Here is an 18,866-nt window from a genome sequence, read left to right on the forward strand (position 1 = left end):
GTCTGCTGGGCACTGTAGCAGGACTATTGGCCTTGATACAGTCAAGAGCACTGACTGTGAGTAGATGAGTTGCTAAATATCCCTTTGGGACAGTAGACCTTCTGCCTACCATCCATATGTTTTATATAGGACAGAAGAGAGGCTGGGCTCCTGTTTCTAGGTTTCCATTCTCTCCCTTCAGTTGAAATCTCAGTGAGAGCCCATAATCCTGCTGAAGTCTACAAAAACTACATTCTCTAATCTAGACTTATGACTCTGACAGCCAACGTGCCCAGAAGATAAGCAAGGGAATATAGAAATCAACTTTCAATAGCCATAATCATAGAATCAGAGCTGGACGAGTGCTTAGTAGGGCCTAACTAATCCAGCTTCCCAACTTTGCAAAGGAGAAAACCAATGCTGAGGGCATCCATGTAGTCAGAGACAGAGCCCAGATCCTCTTCCTCCAAAGCCAGCCTTGTACTCAGAGCTTAAGTTTGAAAAAAGAACCTGGAAATTTGGGAAGGGCATAGGTACCACAGAGGAGGCATCTTCTTAGGGCTCATGGAGCCCAAGGTCTAGCCATTAAGTCTTATAAAAGGAACACAAGATCCTGAGCTCTTTCCCTCATCATTTTCGGGAAAAGAGTTTAGGTTTATAATTTTTAAATATTTCTCTCTCTCCTCTCTCTCTCTCTCTCTCTCTCTCTCTCTCTCTCTGCGTGTTTTCCCCTTTCTTAATATAATAAGCATGTTACCACATGAGCTCAATGCAACAGTCTGGTTACTAATGAAAGCAGACATCAAGGGATTGAGATCTTAATTGCCACCACATGCAGTACCGTTGCTATTGTCTGGCTCTAAAACCCAGATGTGGCACTTGGGAAATAGATATTGGAGTGAGTGAAAGTTCAGAGAAGCGAAGGAGAGGGGAAGAAATCTCAGGTAGCCAATGCCAAATGAGAAGCAGCCTCCTGGGCCTTCTCTGGCATTCACCGCAGTCCAGCCTGTTTTTAGAGAAGCATTGGCTCTAAGGAGCTCAACCTCAGTCTTCTGTGCCACAAATAAGTTGCCAACATTAAAATTGTTTCTAAATTTCCAGACATTAAGAGGGTAAAAGCTAGAAGCAGGACAGGAGCACCCTGGCAACTAAGCAGAAAACAACCTGAAGCTTTGGTCATTAGTGGCCTTTTTCATGTGCTCATAGATTGATTCTAAAGAGAGTAGTTGAGTCAGATAATGACCTGTATCTATACACAAAACTAGTCACAGACAGATCCAGGAATAGAGCTCAGATAGCCTGATCCTGCATTTTTAAAGGGCATCTTTTATTTTTAAAGAGCATGCTAAGTACTTTATAGATTGTTCACATGCTGATCAAACAAAAAAAAATGAAGTCAAACAGCTCTAACAAAAGCTAAAGCTTGAAGAATCTTTTGAACAAAGAGTGAAATTTCCTAATTTGTGTGAGGTCCTACTTATGTGTTGTTGTGGCTGTCATTACCAAATCAAAAAGTGGCTTAGTTAGGGGTGGTGAATGAATGTATGCATTCTCAAGTATGGGTTTGAGTATATATATATATGTTGGCATCTGGTGCTCCCTCTCCATATTCCACAAATTTGGATTTTATCTTAAATGGAAAAATAAGGATTTTAATGAGGGTTGTCCTGGCAGGAAAATGGGTGGCCTACTCAGTAATTGAATTTTCTGAAAGTAAGGAAGACCTATAAAATGTAAAAGATGGGTTCAGAGAAGTGGAAGCAGAAATAAAGAGAATCATGGAGGGAGAAAGAGAAGGAAGGAATGAAAGAAAGGGAAGGAAGGAAGGAAAGAAGGAAGGAAGGAGAGAGGGAGGGAGGAAAGAGAAAGAAAGGGGAAAAGGAATGAAGGGGGAAAGGAGGAGATAAAGGAGAAAAAAGAATAAAAGGAAAGAAATAACTTTCCTGAAAAGCCATATATTCTTATCATACTAAAGAGAGATGAATGGTGGGCTCAATATGGATAAGAAGAAGGACCCCCCCCAAAAAAAACAAGGTGAAGTTTGTCCCTCACTTTCTACTTCTCTATGGCTCCAAACCCTCTGAGGAAAGAATAAGAAAGAAAGAAAGATTCTTGTGTGAAAAAGGAGAACCCATAGAAGGAGACGTGGGTATGTACCATGGTCTCCTTCCTCTCTGAGAAACTCTATTTCATATATTCTTTACACTTCTTTTCACCCCAGGTCTTGAGCTGTGTCAATCCAGATAATGTCAACAGCCCTGAAATCCCAGTGAAGATCCTCAACTGTGACACCATTACCCAGGTCAAAGAGAAGATCCTTGATGCCATCTTTAAGAATGTGCCCTGTTCCCACAGGCCTAAAGCTGCTGACATGGATCTGGGTGAGTGAGCAATGGGTCTGTTCAGGGCAGGCTCCAGGAGAGAAAATATTATAAAAATGCCTTCTTTCTGTTGTCCTTGACAGAAGTATTTAAATCAGAAGTATATGATCACTTCTCAGGGAGGCTGAAGATAGGAGTCCTAACTTGATTAGGAATTTGGATCATATAGCCATTTCCAACAACAATCTTGTATGATTCCAATGCATGGTGGGAGATGAAATGCTGCTATCCACATTATAGAAGCTTAGAACTGAAGGATCTTTAGAAATCTCAGGTCTAGTCCTCTCATTTTATTGGACAGTGATGGAAGCAAGACTAGAAATACCAGAAATGAATGAGTTCCTGCTTCAGATCAGGGATTATTCTTTGTGTCATGAAGCCTTTAGAATCATTCTCAGAATAATGGTTTTAAATACATAAAATAAAACATATAGGATACAAAGAAAACTAATGATGTTAAAATAAATTACTCAAATCCTTATTTTAAGGGGAAAATAAACTTCCCAGACTCTCTGTAATCTATCTATGGACCCAGTCTGTGGATCACAGGTTCAGAATCTCTGTCATAAGGAGTTGTGAACCAAGAGGAGTATTCTCATGTGGTAACCTGCTTTCCCCAGAAGTATCAGAGCTGGTGAGTGGTGGTGGACAAGAGGAAAACAGCAGATGTTGTGTGACAGCCTTGCTTGATACAAGTTTTAATTATCTCCATCATTTTAATTATCTCTCATCATTTATTGAGCATCCTCATCAGTAGAATTAAAAGAGACAAAGAGTGATGGAAAGCAGGAAGAGAGCTACAGGAGCCTAGGTAACATGACAGAATAGATAATGTGCTAGAGTTAAAATTATGAAAATTGAGCTCAAATTCTTTCTCTGGCACTGTGGGACCATGAGAAAATCATCCTCTGGAAAAGTCAGTTTCCTCCTCTGTAAAATGGGGTATGCGTTGTAGTAACTACTTCATGGCATTGTTAAGAGGCTCCAGTGAAATAATTTATGGAAAGTGCTATATAAACTTTAAAACCTTCTATAAATGCCAGTTATTATTAGACTGATGTTTTCCAAAGGATGGATCTGGGCCAATCTGTGGTCCTCACCATTGTTCCTGTCCACGCTCCCCCTCTTTTACCTCCCCTTAGTTTTATCTCTACCAGCGCCGCTGAATACCTGAAGGATCTGGGTCAATGAGAATGGACAAGAGAAAAAATGAGAGATGGCAACTTTCAGGGGAGAGATGCTGAGATTTGACTTGAAGTGTGTCTATGAATAGATTGCATAGCCTACATAAGCATGGATACATTATGTGCAAATATTATAAAGATCTGGTGCTCCAGAGTGTTTCGTGCAGCGCGATGGAGTGTCCCCGAGGGAAATACTAGGCAGATTCCTGGTGTAGGTGAACATCAGTCTTCATGTCTGTCTTAGGTGGGAGACATGGTGGGGAGGGGAGAAGGAGATTGCTGTTGGCAAAGAAATCAAAGAAACAAATAGCAAGACAGATCCCCAAATGATGTCCCTCTGACCTTCAAATGTGCTTCAGCTAAACTATTCAGTTCAAATGAATCATTAGGCTCTGGGAGTCAGAAGACCTGGTTTCAAATCTTGCCTTTGGTGTCAAGAGCAGTCATGAGTAAATCATGTCACATTGCTGAGGATCAGTTTCTTCATCTGCAATATGGGAATAAACACTACTTTGCTCTACTTACTTTGTGGAGGAATTATAGGACAGCAAACCAGGTAATAAATATGAAAGTGTTTTAGGGAAGCTGCAGAGCTCTGTACAAATGAAATGTGTGACTGCTATTGTTTTCTAAGATCATATATTCATGGTAAGTTTTTCAGTAAAGGGAACCTCTGAGATTATATGAAGTGTTACTAACAAGGCAGAATTGAACCTGGAGTCAGAAAGACTTGAATTTAAATCTGGCCAAGTCTCATCAATCAGAAAACAGGGATAATGACAGCACCTATCTCCCAGAATTTTCTAAATATTAAGTGCAACAATATTTGCAAAAAAGCCTTAGAACAATGCCTAACACATAGTAGGTGCTAAATAAATTCTTATTCCCTTCTCTTCTTCCTTACTCTCATGTAACAATGAAGAAATCAGGCTTTCAATCCCACTGTTCTTTTCACTTTATCATCCTGCCCCAAAAATTCAAGGAAAGAGTTTGGGCCACCTTGCCAATAACCTATTTTTTTCCCTCAATAGTATTTTTATTTTTCCAAATATATATAAAGATAGTTTTCAACATTTATTTTTGTAAGACTTTGAGTTCCAAATTTTTCTCACTCCCTCTCTTACTTCCCCCCCACCAAGACAGCATGCAATCTGCCATAGGTAAATATATGCAGACCTTTTAAACATATTTCCGTATTTGTCATGTTGTATGAGAAAAATCAGACCAAAAGGGAAAAAAGATATGAGAAAGAAAAACAAACAAACAAAAAAGGTGAAAATACAATGCTTTGATCCACATTAAGTCTCCATAGTTTTCTCTGAGAAAACCCAAGTCTAGTCAAAAAACCCAATTTCATATTTGTAAGGTGCTTACTTAGCACGTTCCTGGCACATAGATACTATAGAAATGCTTACTCCCTTCCCTGTGATTCATTCTTTTTTGAGCCTGACTTATGATTTCCTTGATGTATGGAATTCCCAGGTAAAGAAACCTTAACCCATGTAAATATACTTATCTGCAACTTGTAATCTTAGAGACCTGCTTGGAATCTCTGAGAAGTAAAATGACTTATCTTGGATCATATCTGGTATGTTTTATAATAACAATAATTAGTATTTATATACACTTTAATTTTTCAAAGTGTTTTAAATATGTTACCTCATTTGATCCTCATAACAACCTCATGAGTAGGTACTATTATCATGCCTAAATTTTAAAGGCAACAGAACAAGTGCCTTAGAGAACAGTGGAGGCTAAAAGATGGGATGGAAGGATTGATGATAGTGTCAATGTCAAATTCAGTGTAATGTCAGTTCCCTCCCATCACGCTCTCATTGGGATGAGTTGATATGTTCACAGGTGTCTGTACTGACCCAAGCTCCTGCTGCTCTAGGATCCACATAGTGTATGCACCCAAAATGAAGCATTTATGAGAAATCCATGATCAGATCCAGCCAGAGCGGTCCGTTTGAATTGTGCCGACTGAGCTTAGCCCCAATCTTCCTTCTCCCTCACACTTGTTCCTTAGGAAGGCCATGGGAAGCAGACTCAAGTACATGACAAACAACCATACAAAAAATCAAGAATTTTTTGTGAAAAGTGGAAAAGCTTCTATTTGAGCTCCTATTTTCTCATCTGAAAGAGATAGATGGTAGTGTCCCTAGATCAAAGGATAATATCATTTAAGAAAGGGAAGTCTCCATAACTTAGGTTCATTTTATTTCAATTAACAAGCATTGATTTTTCTCTCCTTCCTATTTCCCCCTGATAGGAAGAAGAAAAGCTAAGTTCTTGTAACAAATAGGCATGGTCAAGTAGAACAATTTTCCATGTTTTTGCTGTTATTTACTTGTGTTTGGTTCTTCTTGACTCCATTTAGGGTTTTCTTGGCAAAGATACTCAGGTTATTCATTCTCCAGCTCATTTTACAGATGAGGAAATTAAGGCAAATGGTTAAATGACTTGCCCAGGGTCACACAAGTAGTGTCTGAAGCCAGATTCAAACTGTCTTCGTGACACCATGCCTGGGAGCTCTCTCCAATGCCCCAGCCAGCTTCCCACACTGACCATGTTCAAAAATGTGTTTTGTTCTTTGTTCCTCACTTTTCTCTCAGAAAGCAACTTTACTTATTTTGCAAATGAAAAAACCCAAACCCAGACAGAAAAGTGATTTGCCTAGACTGAAACTAGGAGCATTTCTTGCCACATCAAGGTTTGGTATAGCTGTGTCAGTAGTCATTGATTCAATTCTAAACTCTGGTCCTCTCAGAAAGGATTACTCAACTGTTAAATGATAACAACAACACATAAATTCATTAGTAAAAGCATTTAATTAGGAAACAAAACAACATAAATCACAAGGAATATAAAGAATGCTGCCAATCCTGTTTCTACTTAGCTCTGTTTTTTAAACCTCCTTCTTCCATATAACATCATGGTAAGGGATCACATATAACCCAAGCATTGTAGGAAACATTCCAGATAATTTCTCCTACTAAGCGAAACTCTTTCTCCCAAGCATTTTGAGAAATAACATCCTTAGGTCAAGATCAATCATGTCTACTGCACAAAGATAGTTTGGGGCAAAGCTAGGCCCAGAACCCAGGTCTCCTAATTCCCCATCTTCCATTAAACATCTATATCAGATCAGAATAAGGAAAAGTTAAGGAAAAGAGCTTCTTAAGAAGGAGATAACTGAGGGGGGGAAGGAGGGAAAGAGAACTTTTGTATAGGGAAATCCCTGAGTTTTTCTTTGAAATACTTTCCTTTTCTTCCTAGAAAAGGCCCTAATAGTGAAGAACAATGGAAACAATATTTTATTTGTACTCAGAGGACTGCATAATACCACTTTTCTTATTATCTCTGATATCAGACAAACCACTAAATCATAGCTTTCTAATCTAGAATGAGACCCCAAAGACCATTTGTCAACTTTTTTCACTTTACAAATTAGGAAACTGAGGCCCAGAAGATAAATGATCTGCTCAAGGTCACACAATAAGTTGAATCAGAGTCAGGATTCAAACTCAGCTTTTCCTCCTCTACAACTCTTTCCATTTCATCCAAAAGCCTCATAGATAAGCCACTTAATTTCTCTGGTGCTCCTTATGGTCCCTTCTAACTTTAAATCTGTGATAGGATCCTGGGACCTAGATTGAACTCTCAGCTCTGATACTTACTAACTTTGTGTATAAAATAAGAAAATTGGTTTAGGCTCCTTTAAAGATATCTCCCAGCTCTGAATACTTTGATTACATGACAAAGGGTAACTAAGAAAGTAGTGGATATCTCAGATAATTCAATAGCTGCCCAACTTTGGACTTGTAAGGATGCAAAAGCTATGGAGTTACATCAGCGTATGCTTAACATACAAACCTTTCCGGGAATAGCACAGGGGAATGTTTCCTGGACATTTGGTCCAAGCTTGTCACAAGAGAACAAAAATGTACTTGGTCCTCTCAAGAGAGATCATTTTGTCATTAGCAGGAATTGTTTCTCCACAGCCCAGCTGAGAATCTTTTTGTAAACTGGGCTTTTATCCAACCCCACCCAGAAATACTCAGGGGATAAGGAGGGAGGGAGGGAGAGACAGAGAGACAGAGAGACAGAGAGAGAGAGAGAGAGAGAGAGAGAGAGAGAGAGAGAGAGAGAGAGAGAGAGAGAGAGAGATTGTTAATAGATAGTTGTAAGGTATCCTCTCTTAAACTATTCAGAAGGGAGAAAGCAGCATCCTTAGGGTGAGAAGATGCCTCCTGATGCCAACTCAGAGTGGGCCAGGCAGGCCTGAAAGCCATAAGAGAGTCATTGGTGGATATACTGCTCTTGGGGTCCTGTTGATTTATTTGGGTGGGGCACCTCCTTTGGGGAGAAAGCCATGTCCTCCCTCCCAGGGCTTGCTTGGCAATGTTGAGATTTAATCATATGACCCAGCTGTCCCCACAAGAAGCTGTACTTTATTGGTCCAAAGGGAAAGGTACAGTGACCCAGTCATATATGTTACTGGACCAAATCCATCAGTAAGTCTGGCACATAGTAGGTGCTTAATAAATGTTTATTGATTAGTCATATATAGTAGGTACTTAATAAATGGCGAGTGAATAAGCTTGGAAATATCAGAGCCCAATAATATGTGTACAAAGAAAAAGGACTGAGGAAGGTAAGAGAAAAGATTGTTGGAAGTGTAATTAAAATCCAGGTAGGCCTGCTGAAATCTCACCCTCCTCCACTGCTGACGTATACAGGATGCTCCAAAAGTCTTAGTTCTTTCAGTTTTTAAGCCTTTAGGTTTTAATAGCTTAAAACTCCCCTAAACTTTTGGAATACTCAAAAATACCTTCCTAGGAAGACATTCCAACCATAATTAAGGTTGTCCAAAAGTGGAATGGGTCTTCTCCAGAGGAAATGAGCCTCCCGTTTCTGAAGGACATCAAGCGAAAACTGGCTGACCAGTTGGCAGGAGATACACTGGCTACATTTCTTATATCCCCTCTGATAAAAAGATTCCTTAATTGATTGGCCAACTCCTTAATCATGAGCGTGTCTTGCTGAGAGTAATTTCCCATGTCTCTGTTGAAGCTCAGGCTCAAAAAAAAAAAAAAAAAAAAACCCTGGTCCTCTTCCTGCCAACCATGAAAAATAGTCATATTAATAGCTCCCATTTGTATTGCCCCTTATGGGTTTTTCACAATAACTATTTTGAAACAGGTGATGTAAGTACTATTAACCTCATTATTCAGAGAAGGAAACTGAGGCTCAGAATGTAAATGGCTTGCTAGCTCACACAGGTGAATTACTTTTCTGCTAATAAGGAGATGAAAAAGGACCTAAGTAGGAGGAAACGTCCTACTTGCTTTGAGAGCCCAAGACAGGGCTTGTCTCTGACACTGCTGCACATCCTATTACATCCAACACCCCTTGACTCTTGCCCCTTCCTCGATTGTGCAATTTCTCAAACTTTTCCCTTCTGATTCGGGTTTCTGTCCCTCAGGACTCTCAGCCACCCAAAAGCTGCTTGAGTGACATTGGAAAAATGCTCCCTTAACTCCTGTCCCTCAGATGCTTTTAAAGGCAGGTTCTGCACTTGAGGACAATGACCTTGAGACTTTATTTCCTGTTTTTTTTGGTTTGGGTAGGGAAGAGTAGATCACAAGACTTTCAGGCAAGGGCAGATTGTGACCTGTACTGCAAATATCATTTCATCCCTTTTGTCCCCAAATCTAACCCTCTTCCAGACATCCCTATTACTGTGGAGATGCCGTCAGCCCTCTGGTTCCCTGATTCCCAACCTCATTGTTAGCCTCCTCTCCCCAATCTCTCTCACCCCATGTATTGCCAAATCTGAATGTTTCTCATCTACCACATCTCTCATATACTTTTTCACTTAGATATTATGTACATCAGCATGCAGCCACTGTCCTAATTCTGGACCACACTGCCTCTAACCTGGATAATTATAATAACATTATAACTGGTTTCATTTCCTCAAGCCTTTTTCTTTAAACTGGTGATTTCACTCAAGTAGAAGTCATTTTTTTTAAAAGCACAGGTCTGACCACGTCACACACACCCCCCACCCCATTTCACCTGATCAACTCAATAATCCTTTGATTTTAGGATCAAATATGACATCTCCTTTAAGGACATATAAATCTTGGGGTCAAGACTCATCTTCTGAATTCAGATCTAGCCTCAGACACTTCCTAGCTATGTGACCCTTGACAAGTCATTTAATCTTATTTGCCTCAGTTTCCTCATCTGTAAAATGAACTGGAGAAGACATGGCAAATCACTCCAGTATCTCTGCCAAGAAAATCCCAAATAGGGTCCTGAAGAGACAGACATGCCTGCAATAATTGAGCCATGACTATGATTTCACCTTTATTTCATCCTTTTACATTCCCATTTTTGTGCATTTTACAAAGTGCACAATTATTATTTGTGTATGTAATTTATAAATAAATAAACATGCACATATCGATGATGGGCTCAAAGTTCTTTTGCTGACTGATGCGTGGTTTTAAAAGTTTGGAGGGCACAGGCCCAGGCAGCTTCTTTATTATGTTTGTTTGTAGAGGCGGCCCGAAGGCCCGCTTCAAACCTCCATGCTCGGCTCCTGGATGCTGGTAGTCAGCGTTTCTCATTTCTCCACCTCATTTGTGTCACCAGCAGAAAACGAGGGCATTGAGTTACTACGGAAACATCATTAGCTGTTGAGTAAGAGGACCAGGATTCAAATCCTTCCGCAGATACTTATTAGCTATGTGAACATCACCAAGTCATTTAACCTCGGTGCCTCAATTCCCTCATCTGTAAAATGAAAGGTTTGGACTCTCCAGCTTCTGAATCCTTTTGAATTCTGGATCTCTGCGCCAGTGATCATCTCTCCCATAGAAAGATGCACTTGAAGCCTTGTTTCTAGATTAATGGAGGAGCCGGCAGTTCCTAGAGAAAGGGTGGACCAAACCACCAAGCCAAACGGGGCAAACAGCGGTGATCCGATCCCCGCTGCATCCTCTCCCCCAGCCACATCAGCGTGATTACAGCCTTAAAAAAATTTTTTTCGGCCTATTTTTTTTTCTCTCTGCTGTATTTGTGGCAGTGACCTCCAGAGACTCCTCAAATTCAATGCAAATGCTTTATCAATAGCCCCGGGAAGTTCCTTCTCTCTGTCTTGCAGCAGAAGTCGTACTGAAAGGATATATTTTTTTAAATAAGTAATTCTTGTATGCAATAAAAAGATACACTATCTTCGGAGTGAAATATAAAGAGTTCACAGCAGCTGTCTCCCCAGTTTGCATTTACCACTGCTCCTGATGGGGAGAACAGATAAAGATAATGGGATTTTTTTTTTAATTTCACCTCTCTCTCTCCCTGGAAGGTGGAAGTGTAACAAATTGGATTGTGAGTGTGTCTGTCCTTTGTGCTTGGAGCCGGGAGCAGGGCGCCAGGAGGCTGGGCAGCCAGTAGCAGCGGAGGCCAAAGCTAGCAATTTTCATTTAGTGCCATGCATATGAATGCCGGGGTCACCTTCCCTCCTTTCCCACAGCAGCCCACCGCTTTCCTTTTTAACTCTTCCCTGACCTAACACGTCGAGGTCTGAGACCCTAGCCAGAGGTTGGGGAGGACCAGATTGCGGACCAGCTCGGAGCTGGGAGGGGAGGAAAGGAAGAATAAAATTCGGAACTCAAGACTTTTTTAAATGTTAAAAATTGTTTTTACATATAATTGCGAGGAAATGTTATTTTTAAAACAGAATTTATAACAGTTTGAGTTACCCAGTTTAAAAAGTTTTTAAAGTCCCAATTTAGATGATTTTCCTTTTGGGGAAGGTAACATGGTGTATTGAATAGAAAACCAGCTTCAGAATCAGGAAGACTTTTTTATTCACCCAGCTTCTGAAGCAAAATGGTTGTGTGACTTTAGATAAGTCACTTAAATTAGTGCTTAAAATTAGCCTCCAAGCAGCTAAATTACATAACAGATTCAGACACACATTTGAAGAGATAATTTCTCCAGCAAGAGTTATCTTCCATTAAATTTTTTATATATATTTAAAAATAATAACATAAACTGAGGGGAACTCAGTTTCATAATCGAATATCTGTGTTTCCAAATAAATTTTGATGAAGTTTAGTTGAAATCTTTCTTTAGATCTCAAGTTTGTGATTTCTATTTATTCATCATCCAAAATAAATTGATTAATCACATCACCGATTAATGGATCAATCAGTCAGAAATCAGGATAACTAAGCTTGAGTGCTGCCTCTGACTTGTACTGTATAACTTTGGGCAAGTTATTAGATTCTTAGCCACTCCAAGCAATTTTTATTAGCTTAGAGATAGATAGATAGATAGATAGATAGATGAGTTCCCTATACTAGTGTGTGAGACAGTATCGACCACAAAAACAATCAGAAACTTTCAATAATAAAAAGCAAAAAGGAGTTTATTATGATTTCATGAGGAAGGGCATCTCCCATCTGACAAGGTGTTTATCAGTAAAAAGGAATAAAAAGCAAAACACAAGATTAAATAGCTTGAACACAGAAACCCCTACTCCCCAGCCATTGTTTGGAGGAGTCCAGGCTTCCATTCTAACCATGGAAAGCTAACGCAGAAATAAAAGAATAAATTGCCTTTAAAAGAGATACTGAAATGCTGATTAAGAGTTGGTGAGAAACTGGAGGGAACAAACATCTGAAACTTTTTTAGCTATAGTTCTATTTGTTATTATAAAGTCTCAAATCACAATTAAAGTATAGTTTAAGACTATATTCCCATGAAAGTGTCTTCACTCAGTTAATTCCACACACTAGTAAAATGAAAATGAAAATTTTACACTGGTAAAATGAAAGGACCAGACTCTTAGAGGGACAGACAGACAGAAGTCCCTACATTAATGAAATGACAGTGAGGAAAAACAGATACAGACTTTTTCTGCTTAACTCTAATAGCATGCTTTTTGTAACTTAGACTCTTTATAAGAGGGTATAATTGATTGGGTGGAGTATTTTCTGAGGGGGTAACTCTGAAGAGGCCAGGAACCCTATTTCTTTTATGTCTTATAAAATCATAAAGCTGAAGGAAACTTAGAGGTCATCCAGTCAATTGCACCTTCTAATAAGGGGTGTATTTTATGACTTCCCATTACCTTCCTTTTAAAAAAAATGGTCTCTTGCAAAAGTCAGAATGGACTCTCATTGCTCATAATTAAAGAATATTTCTTGGAATAAAAGAGGATTTGAGCAGGAGATCCTAAAGAAATGAGGAAGAAGGTTATTTAGGGAAGGGAAGAAGCCAAGAAAAGGTTCCCCCAATGGAAATAGGGATGCATGTGGCCTGCAGACCTAGGAAGGTGGTTGGGCACGATGCAGAGGATGCTTTGTCTAACACTTTAGCAGCTACCGGAGTGGACACCATAAAGCAATTGGGCCACCGCTGTCAGGTTGTCCCCTCTAGAGTGAGGGTCAGAGATGGGAATAGGTGAGCATGAATCTTAACAGACCTAGAGTTTTTAAGTGATTTTCAGAGAATATAGAACAAAAAGAAACTGTATGAATCAGCTCATCAAAGCCTTTCACTCTACCAATGAGAAAAGTGAGATTTAGAGGCAGATCCCACCATAGACAGGTGGTGTATATCAAAATCCAGATTCTTGGGTCAGAACTCAGCTGTTTGACTCCAAATCCAGTGTTCTTTCTGTAATTCTATGTCCCCTTTCATCTATTCTGGATGGCATGACTGCCATCATCTTCATCATCAACATCATCATCATCATCACCAAAATAGCAACAACAATAATAATTCCCATCTAGAAGTGCTTTAGAGTTTACAAAGTAGTTTCTTCACAAGAATTATATAAAATGGTAATGGGTCAATATCCTTTTATTTTACCTCAGAAAAGAAAAATGTCTTGCTAAAAGTCATGGAGCTGATGGAAGTCCAAGTCAAATCCAAACCTTATGGCTAGATCGAGAGAAAGAACATGTGTCAATTGCTCACTGGTGCTAAGCATTGATCAAAGTTCAGGGAATACAAATACAATAAGCAAGATAGTGCCTGCCCTTGAGGAGCTTATATTTGAATGGTAAAGGATGATGCAGAAAGGGGGAAAGGGTGAGGAGAAAAGTGAAGAGTCATGGCGGGCTGGACCTCAGCAAAAGAAGGCAAAAATTCGGGCTGGGGACCCGGAGGTAGACTCCAAGTGTTTAGCTCTTTCTCCACTATCTACTCTACTGTTGTAGAGATTCCTACACTTATAAGAGCAAGCTTTCTCAAATAACCTGCAAAGAGAGCTTCAGGGGAGGTCACCCTGATTTCCTAATAATTGATGCCTTGGGTCATCTCTGAGCTGATTGCCTTCATCCCATCTGTGCCCTGGCAATATCTGCCAGGCTATCACAACAGCATCCCCAAGGCCTCAGACAAAGCCCTTGAGGAATGACACTTTCCTGGGTGACATTGGCCAAGCTGCCTCTCTGCCCCTGAGCAAATGGACCAGGGCTTTCTCCCTCAGCTCCCATTGCAGAGCCAGAGGAGGGGCTTCTATTTTAGTGTGAGCCACAGATTTAGAGGGAGCTCATTTGGTAAAAGGAGCACTGGACTGGGAATTGGGAGACCTGGGTTCTATTTTTTATCATTACTGTTATGATAATTAAGCATATGTTGAACACCAACAACACACGGAGCATAAAATTAGACACAGTCCTTGCCTAAGGGCCCCATAAGGCTAATTAAACAAACTACACACATGGAGAGAGAGAGAGAGAGAGAGAGAGAGAGAGAGAGAGAGAGAGAGAGAGAGAGAGAGAGAGAGAGAGAGAGAGAAAGAGAATGATGTGCTGTCCTTCAGAACTGAAGACAATTCTGCTGACCTCTCCTCACTCTGTCAGTCACTTTTCCAGTTTGCACCTTGCCACCTCCCATATACCTCTGCAACACATGTCCAGGGATGCCCTTGATCTTTCTTCTGTAGCCATATGGCCCAAAGTTTGTCAGCCCTAGTTAAAGGGAGTAACAGCAAATTTGCACCCATGCTCTGTCAGGGTATATATAGTCTAGATGTAATACCTATGATGATTTGGTCACAGATCGGCCAGAAAGCATCATTAAGAATGGGATATTAGAAAAAAGGAGGTGGATTAGTCTGATACCTAGAATGAGAGAGGGCAGATGGACAGCTCCCCAAGCATCTACTAATATTCATAAAGTATTAAAAGAATCAGGGACCGATTGTGTTTTGGGTAGATCTTTTAGGGAAGATTTATGGAAAGCTAAGAGGAGCAGTAGGGAAATCTAGCATTTGGAGTCAGATGACATGGCTTAAAATACAAGCTCTCTCCTATAATACCAAGAGGCAGAACGAGTGATGGCCAAGTGCGTGGGCTCAAATCCCCCGAGTAACTTAACAAAAATAGGTATTAAGATGGGCTTAGAGTCAAATTTGTTCAAAAGCAGCCTCAAACATTTACTAGTTGGGTGACCTTTGATAAGTCACTTACCCCTGTTTGCCTCAGTTTCCTCATCTGTCAAAGGGGACAGGATAAGCTGGAGAAGGAAATGGAAAACCACTCCAATATCTCTGCCAGGGAAATGCCAAATGGGGCCACAAAGAGTTGGGCACAACTGAAAAACGACTGAACTTGATCTTTGATACAAAACAAACCTTATTGTAAAGGAGATACTTACCTGTGTGGCTATAGGCAAGCACTCCTGCTTTCCTCCTCTTTTGGACTAGCTGGTCTCAGAGGCCCTTCCAATTCTAGTCTATCCCCTTATGACCTGTCTTTTCCTTGGCAAAGATACAAGAGTGTGGTATCATGGATAGAGAGTTCCCCTCTAAGCCAACAATCCTTGGGCACAATTCCTGCCTGTCCCACATGATAGCTTTGTTAGTCTCAGCAAGTGCTCTAGCCAACTCAATAATAGTAATAATTAATAACAATAGCAAGCACTTACATAGCACTTTAAAGATTGCAAAATGCTTTATAAATATTATTTCATTTTATCTTTACAATGACCTTGGGAGGTGCTATTATGGTCCCCATTTGGCAGATGAGGCTAAATGATTTGTCCAGGATCCCACAGCTAATAAGTAATGAAGTCACATTTGAATTCAGGTCTTCCAAAGTCCAGCCCAGCAATCTAAGGCTATAATACATTGCCGAGAAAGTGTCTGCCTGCACTTTTGGAGTGAGTTTCCCCATTTGGGAGTTCTCTATACCAATGAAATAATTGATCCAGCTATTCTAGATATTCGTAGGGAAAGTCTCCCCACGCTTATAAACCTCTGTAACTCCTCTGTGATATTCCAAGAGCTGCCCAAAGGCACCGACTCACCAGTGGTTCCACTATCAAGGCAAGAACTTGAACTCAGGTTTTCTTAAAGTTCAAGGACAATCTTGTCTCCATTAGATCATGTTGCTTCTCAGGTCCAAAATGCCAAGTTTTAAATTCTATGCTAAAATTACATGAGATTCTTCACACAAATAGCCGTGTGCAAGTTAATAAATCTTAAGAGACCAGTGTGAGCTAGTGACGCTCAGGACCCTAGGCTTAGCGCAAGAATGCAGAGAACATCTAGCCCAATCCCTTCATTTAACAGATGAAGGAACTGAGGCACTAAGAGATTAAATGACTTACCTAGAGTCGTGTAGCTTAATTAATACTGGAGGAACCCAAGAACTTTGATTTCAAATCTAGAATTATTTCTACTCCTCTCCATGCCTTCCCCACTAAGTTCCCTGTTGGAAACAATACAGTTCAGGATGGATCATAAGGCTGCTCTAGGTTGAGTCATCTCACGACTACTGTCTGTGACCTCAGCTGAGCACTGACTCATCTCACTGTCCCTCACTGCCTGGCCCGGACACTCATTGTTCACTCACATCTTGCTTGCTGCATCTGACCATCTCCTCCTTAAAAATTAGCTGCCCATTCCATCAACAGGATTTTTTTTTCAAAGTACCAAATACTAAACCCTAGAGATACATATTCCCCATACTTGAGGAACAGTTGCAGCCAGTGCTCCAGGTTGGACTTGGTCCTGTGCTTCAGAATATAGTCCCTCATGGCATGAGTGTGGGGACAGGAGGAAGTAATGTTTAGGAGAATGAACAGAGGAATGACCATCAGTCCTGGCTCTAAAGAAAAAGGAAGGGAGTAGCTGGGTGGTGCAGTGGATAGAGCCCCAGTCCTGAAGTCAGGAAAACCTGAGTTCAAATCTGACCTCAGACACACCACTTCCCAGCTGTGTGACCCGGGGTAAGTCACTTAATCCCAATTGTCTCAGGGGAAAAAAAGGAAAATTCGGCTGTAGATGATTCATCCACTAGGTTGCTGTGTGACTTTGGGTCAGTCATTTCACTGCCTCAGTTTCCTCCCTGTGAAAATGAAGGGATTGAATCAGAAGAACTCTAAGGCCCCTGCATTGTGAACATTCAATGACTCCACCTTCCCCACAGTTGGCATTCCTTTCCCCAGTGGTAAAAAAGGAAAGACTCGTTCCTTTTTATGGAAAGAGAAAATTCCATACCAGAGTCAAAGAGAGAGCTCTGACCTACTTAGGAAACAAATACCAGGTGGTGTTATTGAGCACTTTGGATAATTGTCCCGTGTGTGAGTCTGTGATTGGTTAGTCTCACTGGTTAGAATACCTCACAGACCAAGGTTATTGGTTTGATTCACCTACCAAGTAATTTAAGTTGGCTCCGTTCCACAGGCTGCGCCTCTAATTCTACCCATCTGTCTGTCTGCCTTGGGTCACACGGACTAGAAAGGTGGGCAATTTCGGCGTAAATCCACCCCCAGAACTGGAGACAACAAAGTCAAGTCATGTGTCCTTGGTCTACAGACTATTTTAGTGTAAAAAGGTTATCTCATTATTTCATTATAACCCTTGGAAGAACAAGTCCATATAGTAGACTTATTTAAATTTTTTTCAGTAGAGGAATTGGACTCACTTGAATGCCTCCTATTCACTCCCTTAGCATCTTTACAAGACAGTCAGGATTAGAATTCAGTGCCCCCAAATCACCACACAAGGCTGCTTAGTCCACCAAACCATATGGACTCCCCCCAGGTCCTGCTGAGATTTGCTGTCATTACACTGATCAGGAAGAGAAAGGGCAGCTGCCCACCTAAAGGGAGTCCCCTCTTGCCTGGCACTTTCCCTATCTAACTACAGCCAGCCCCGTTACCATTTTAATGGAAGGTAATGAGCTTCCAGCAGCGTTGGGCACCAGCCATCTAACAGCACTTCCATGCTCTCATCATCTCAGGCCACTGAGTAGAGTGTCAGAGACTCCGGCCATGATTCCTCCCATGGACAAGTGCCAAGGTCACTTCCCAGACCCCCGGGCATATGTTCCAGAATCCTCTGGGTTTTCACTAGTACCGATAGGAACCCTTTCCACTATGGAACTTTCCTCTGCATTATTATCAAATCCAACATTATCAAATTAAATTAAAAATTACCAAACATTATCAAATTTAAAAAATTTAAAATTATCAAATCAAAAAATTGTGACTCATTAGAGCCAGGAAGGATCTCAGACAAAGGTATGAAACTCAAACTCCAGGAACCAGATTAACCATAAGTGGGAAATATTTAACAAAATAAATCAAATATGGATTGTGTTAATTTATGTGTCAAATTATATGTGACCACAGGGATCCATTTCTATTTGCGTGTGACACTACTGTTCTTAGAGGTCACAGATTTAGAGGCCATCTATTCTATCCCTTCATCTTTTAGATAAGAAAAGAAAGATACCAAGAAGTGATGTGATCCATATATGAGTAAGGGGCATAATTAGGACTAGGGTTCAGATTTCCCGTGCTCTATAACACAGTAATCCTTCAAACTCTTGACACATTCATATCTTTTCAGGGAAGTGGGAAAATTAAGAGAGTAGAGTTTTCTTTTTTATCATACAGTGTCATCTGTAGTGATTCACCAAAAGCAGATGAGGGGTTCTGGGCAGTAAGAACAGCATCCCCACCATAGCCACAGCTGCCCTTTCTATATGGCTTTCATAGCGACCTTGAGCTAGCTAGTTATTTTCTATCATTGGATTTTTAAAATAACTTTTTATTGATAGAACCCATGCCAGGGTAATTTTTTACAGCATTATCCCTTGCATTCACTTCTGTTCCGATTTTTCCCCTCCCTCCCTCCAGCCCCTCCCCCAGATGGCAAGCAGTCCTTTACATGTTGAATAGGTTACAGTATATCCTAGATACAATATATATGTGCAAAACTGAACAGTTCTCTTATTGCACAGGGAGAATTGGATTCAGAAGGTATAAATAACCCGGGAAG

General features: G+C 40.5%; 1 protein-coding gene across 1 annotated transcript in view; it reads left to right on the top strand.

Moving 5' to 3' along the window:
- Nucleotides 1–18,866, top strand: part of PLXNA4 (plexin A4) — a 650,156-nt gene that overhangs the window by 594,996 nt on the left and 36,294 nt on the right. Inside the window, exon 25 of the mRNA XM_051961546.1 lies at nt 2,201–2,360. Within this exon, the coding sequence (XP_051817506.1) occupies nt 2,201–2,360 (160 nt within the window). The remainder of the gene's footprint in view (nt 1–2,200; nt 2,361–18,866) is intronic.

The sequence above is a fragment of the Antechinus flavipes genome, chromosome 5 (assembly GCF_016432865.1).
Source record: "Antechinus flavipes isolate AdamAnt ecotype Samford, QLD, Australia chromosome 5, AdamAnt_v2, whole genome shotgun sequence".
NCBI lineage: Eukaryota > Metazoa > Chordata > Mammalia > Dasyuromorphia > Dasyuridae > Antechinus > Antechinus flavipes.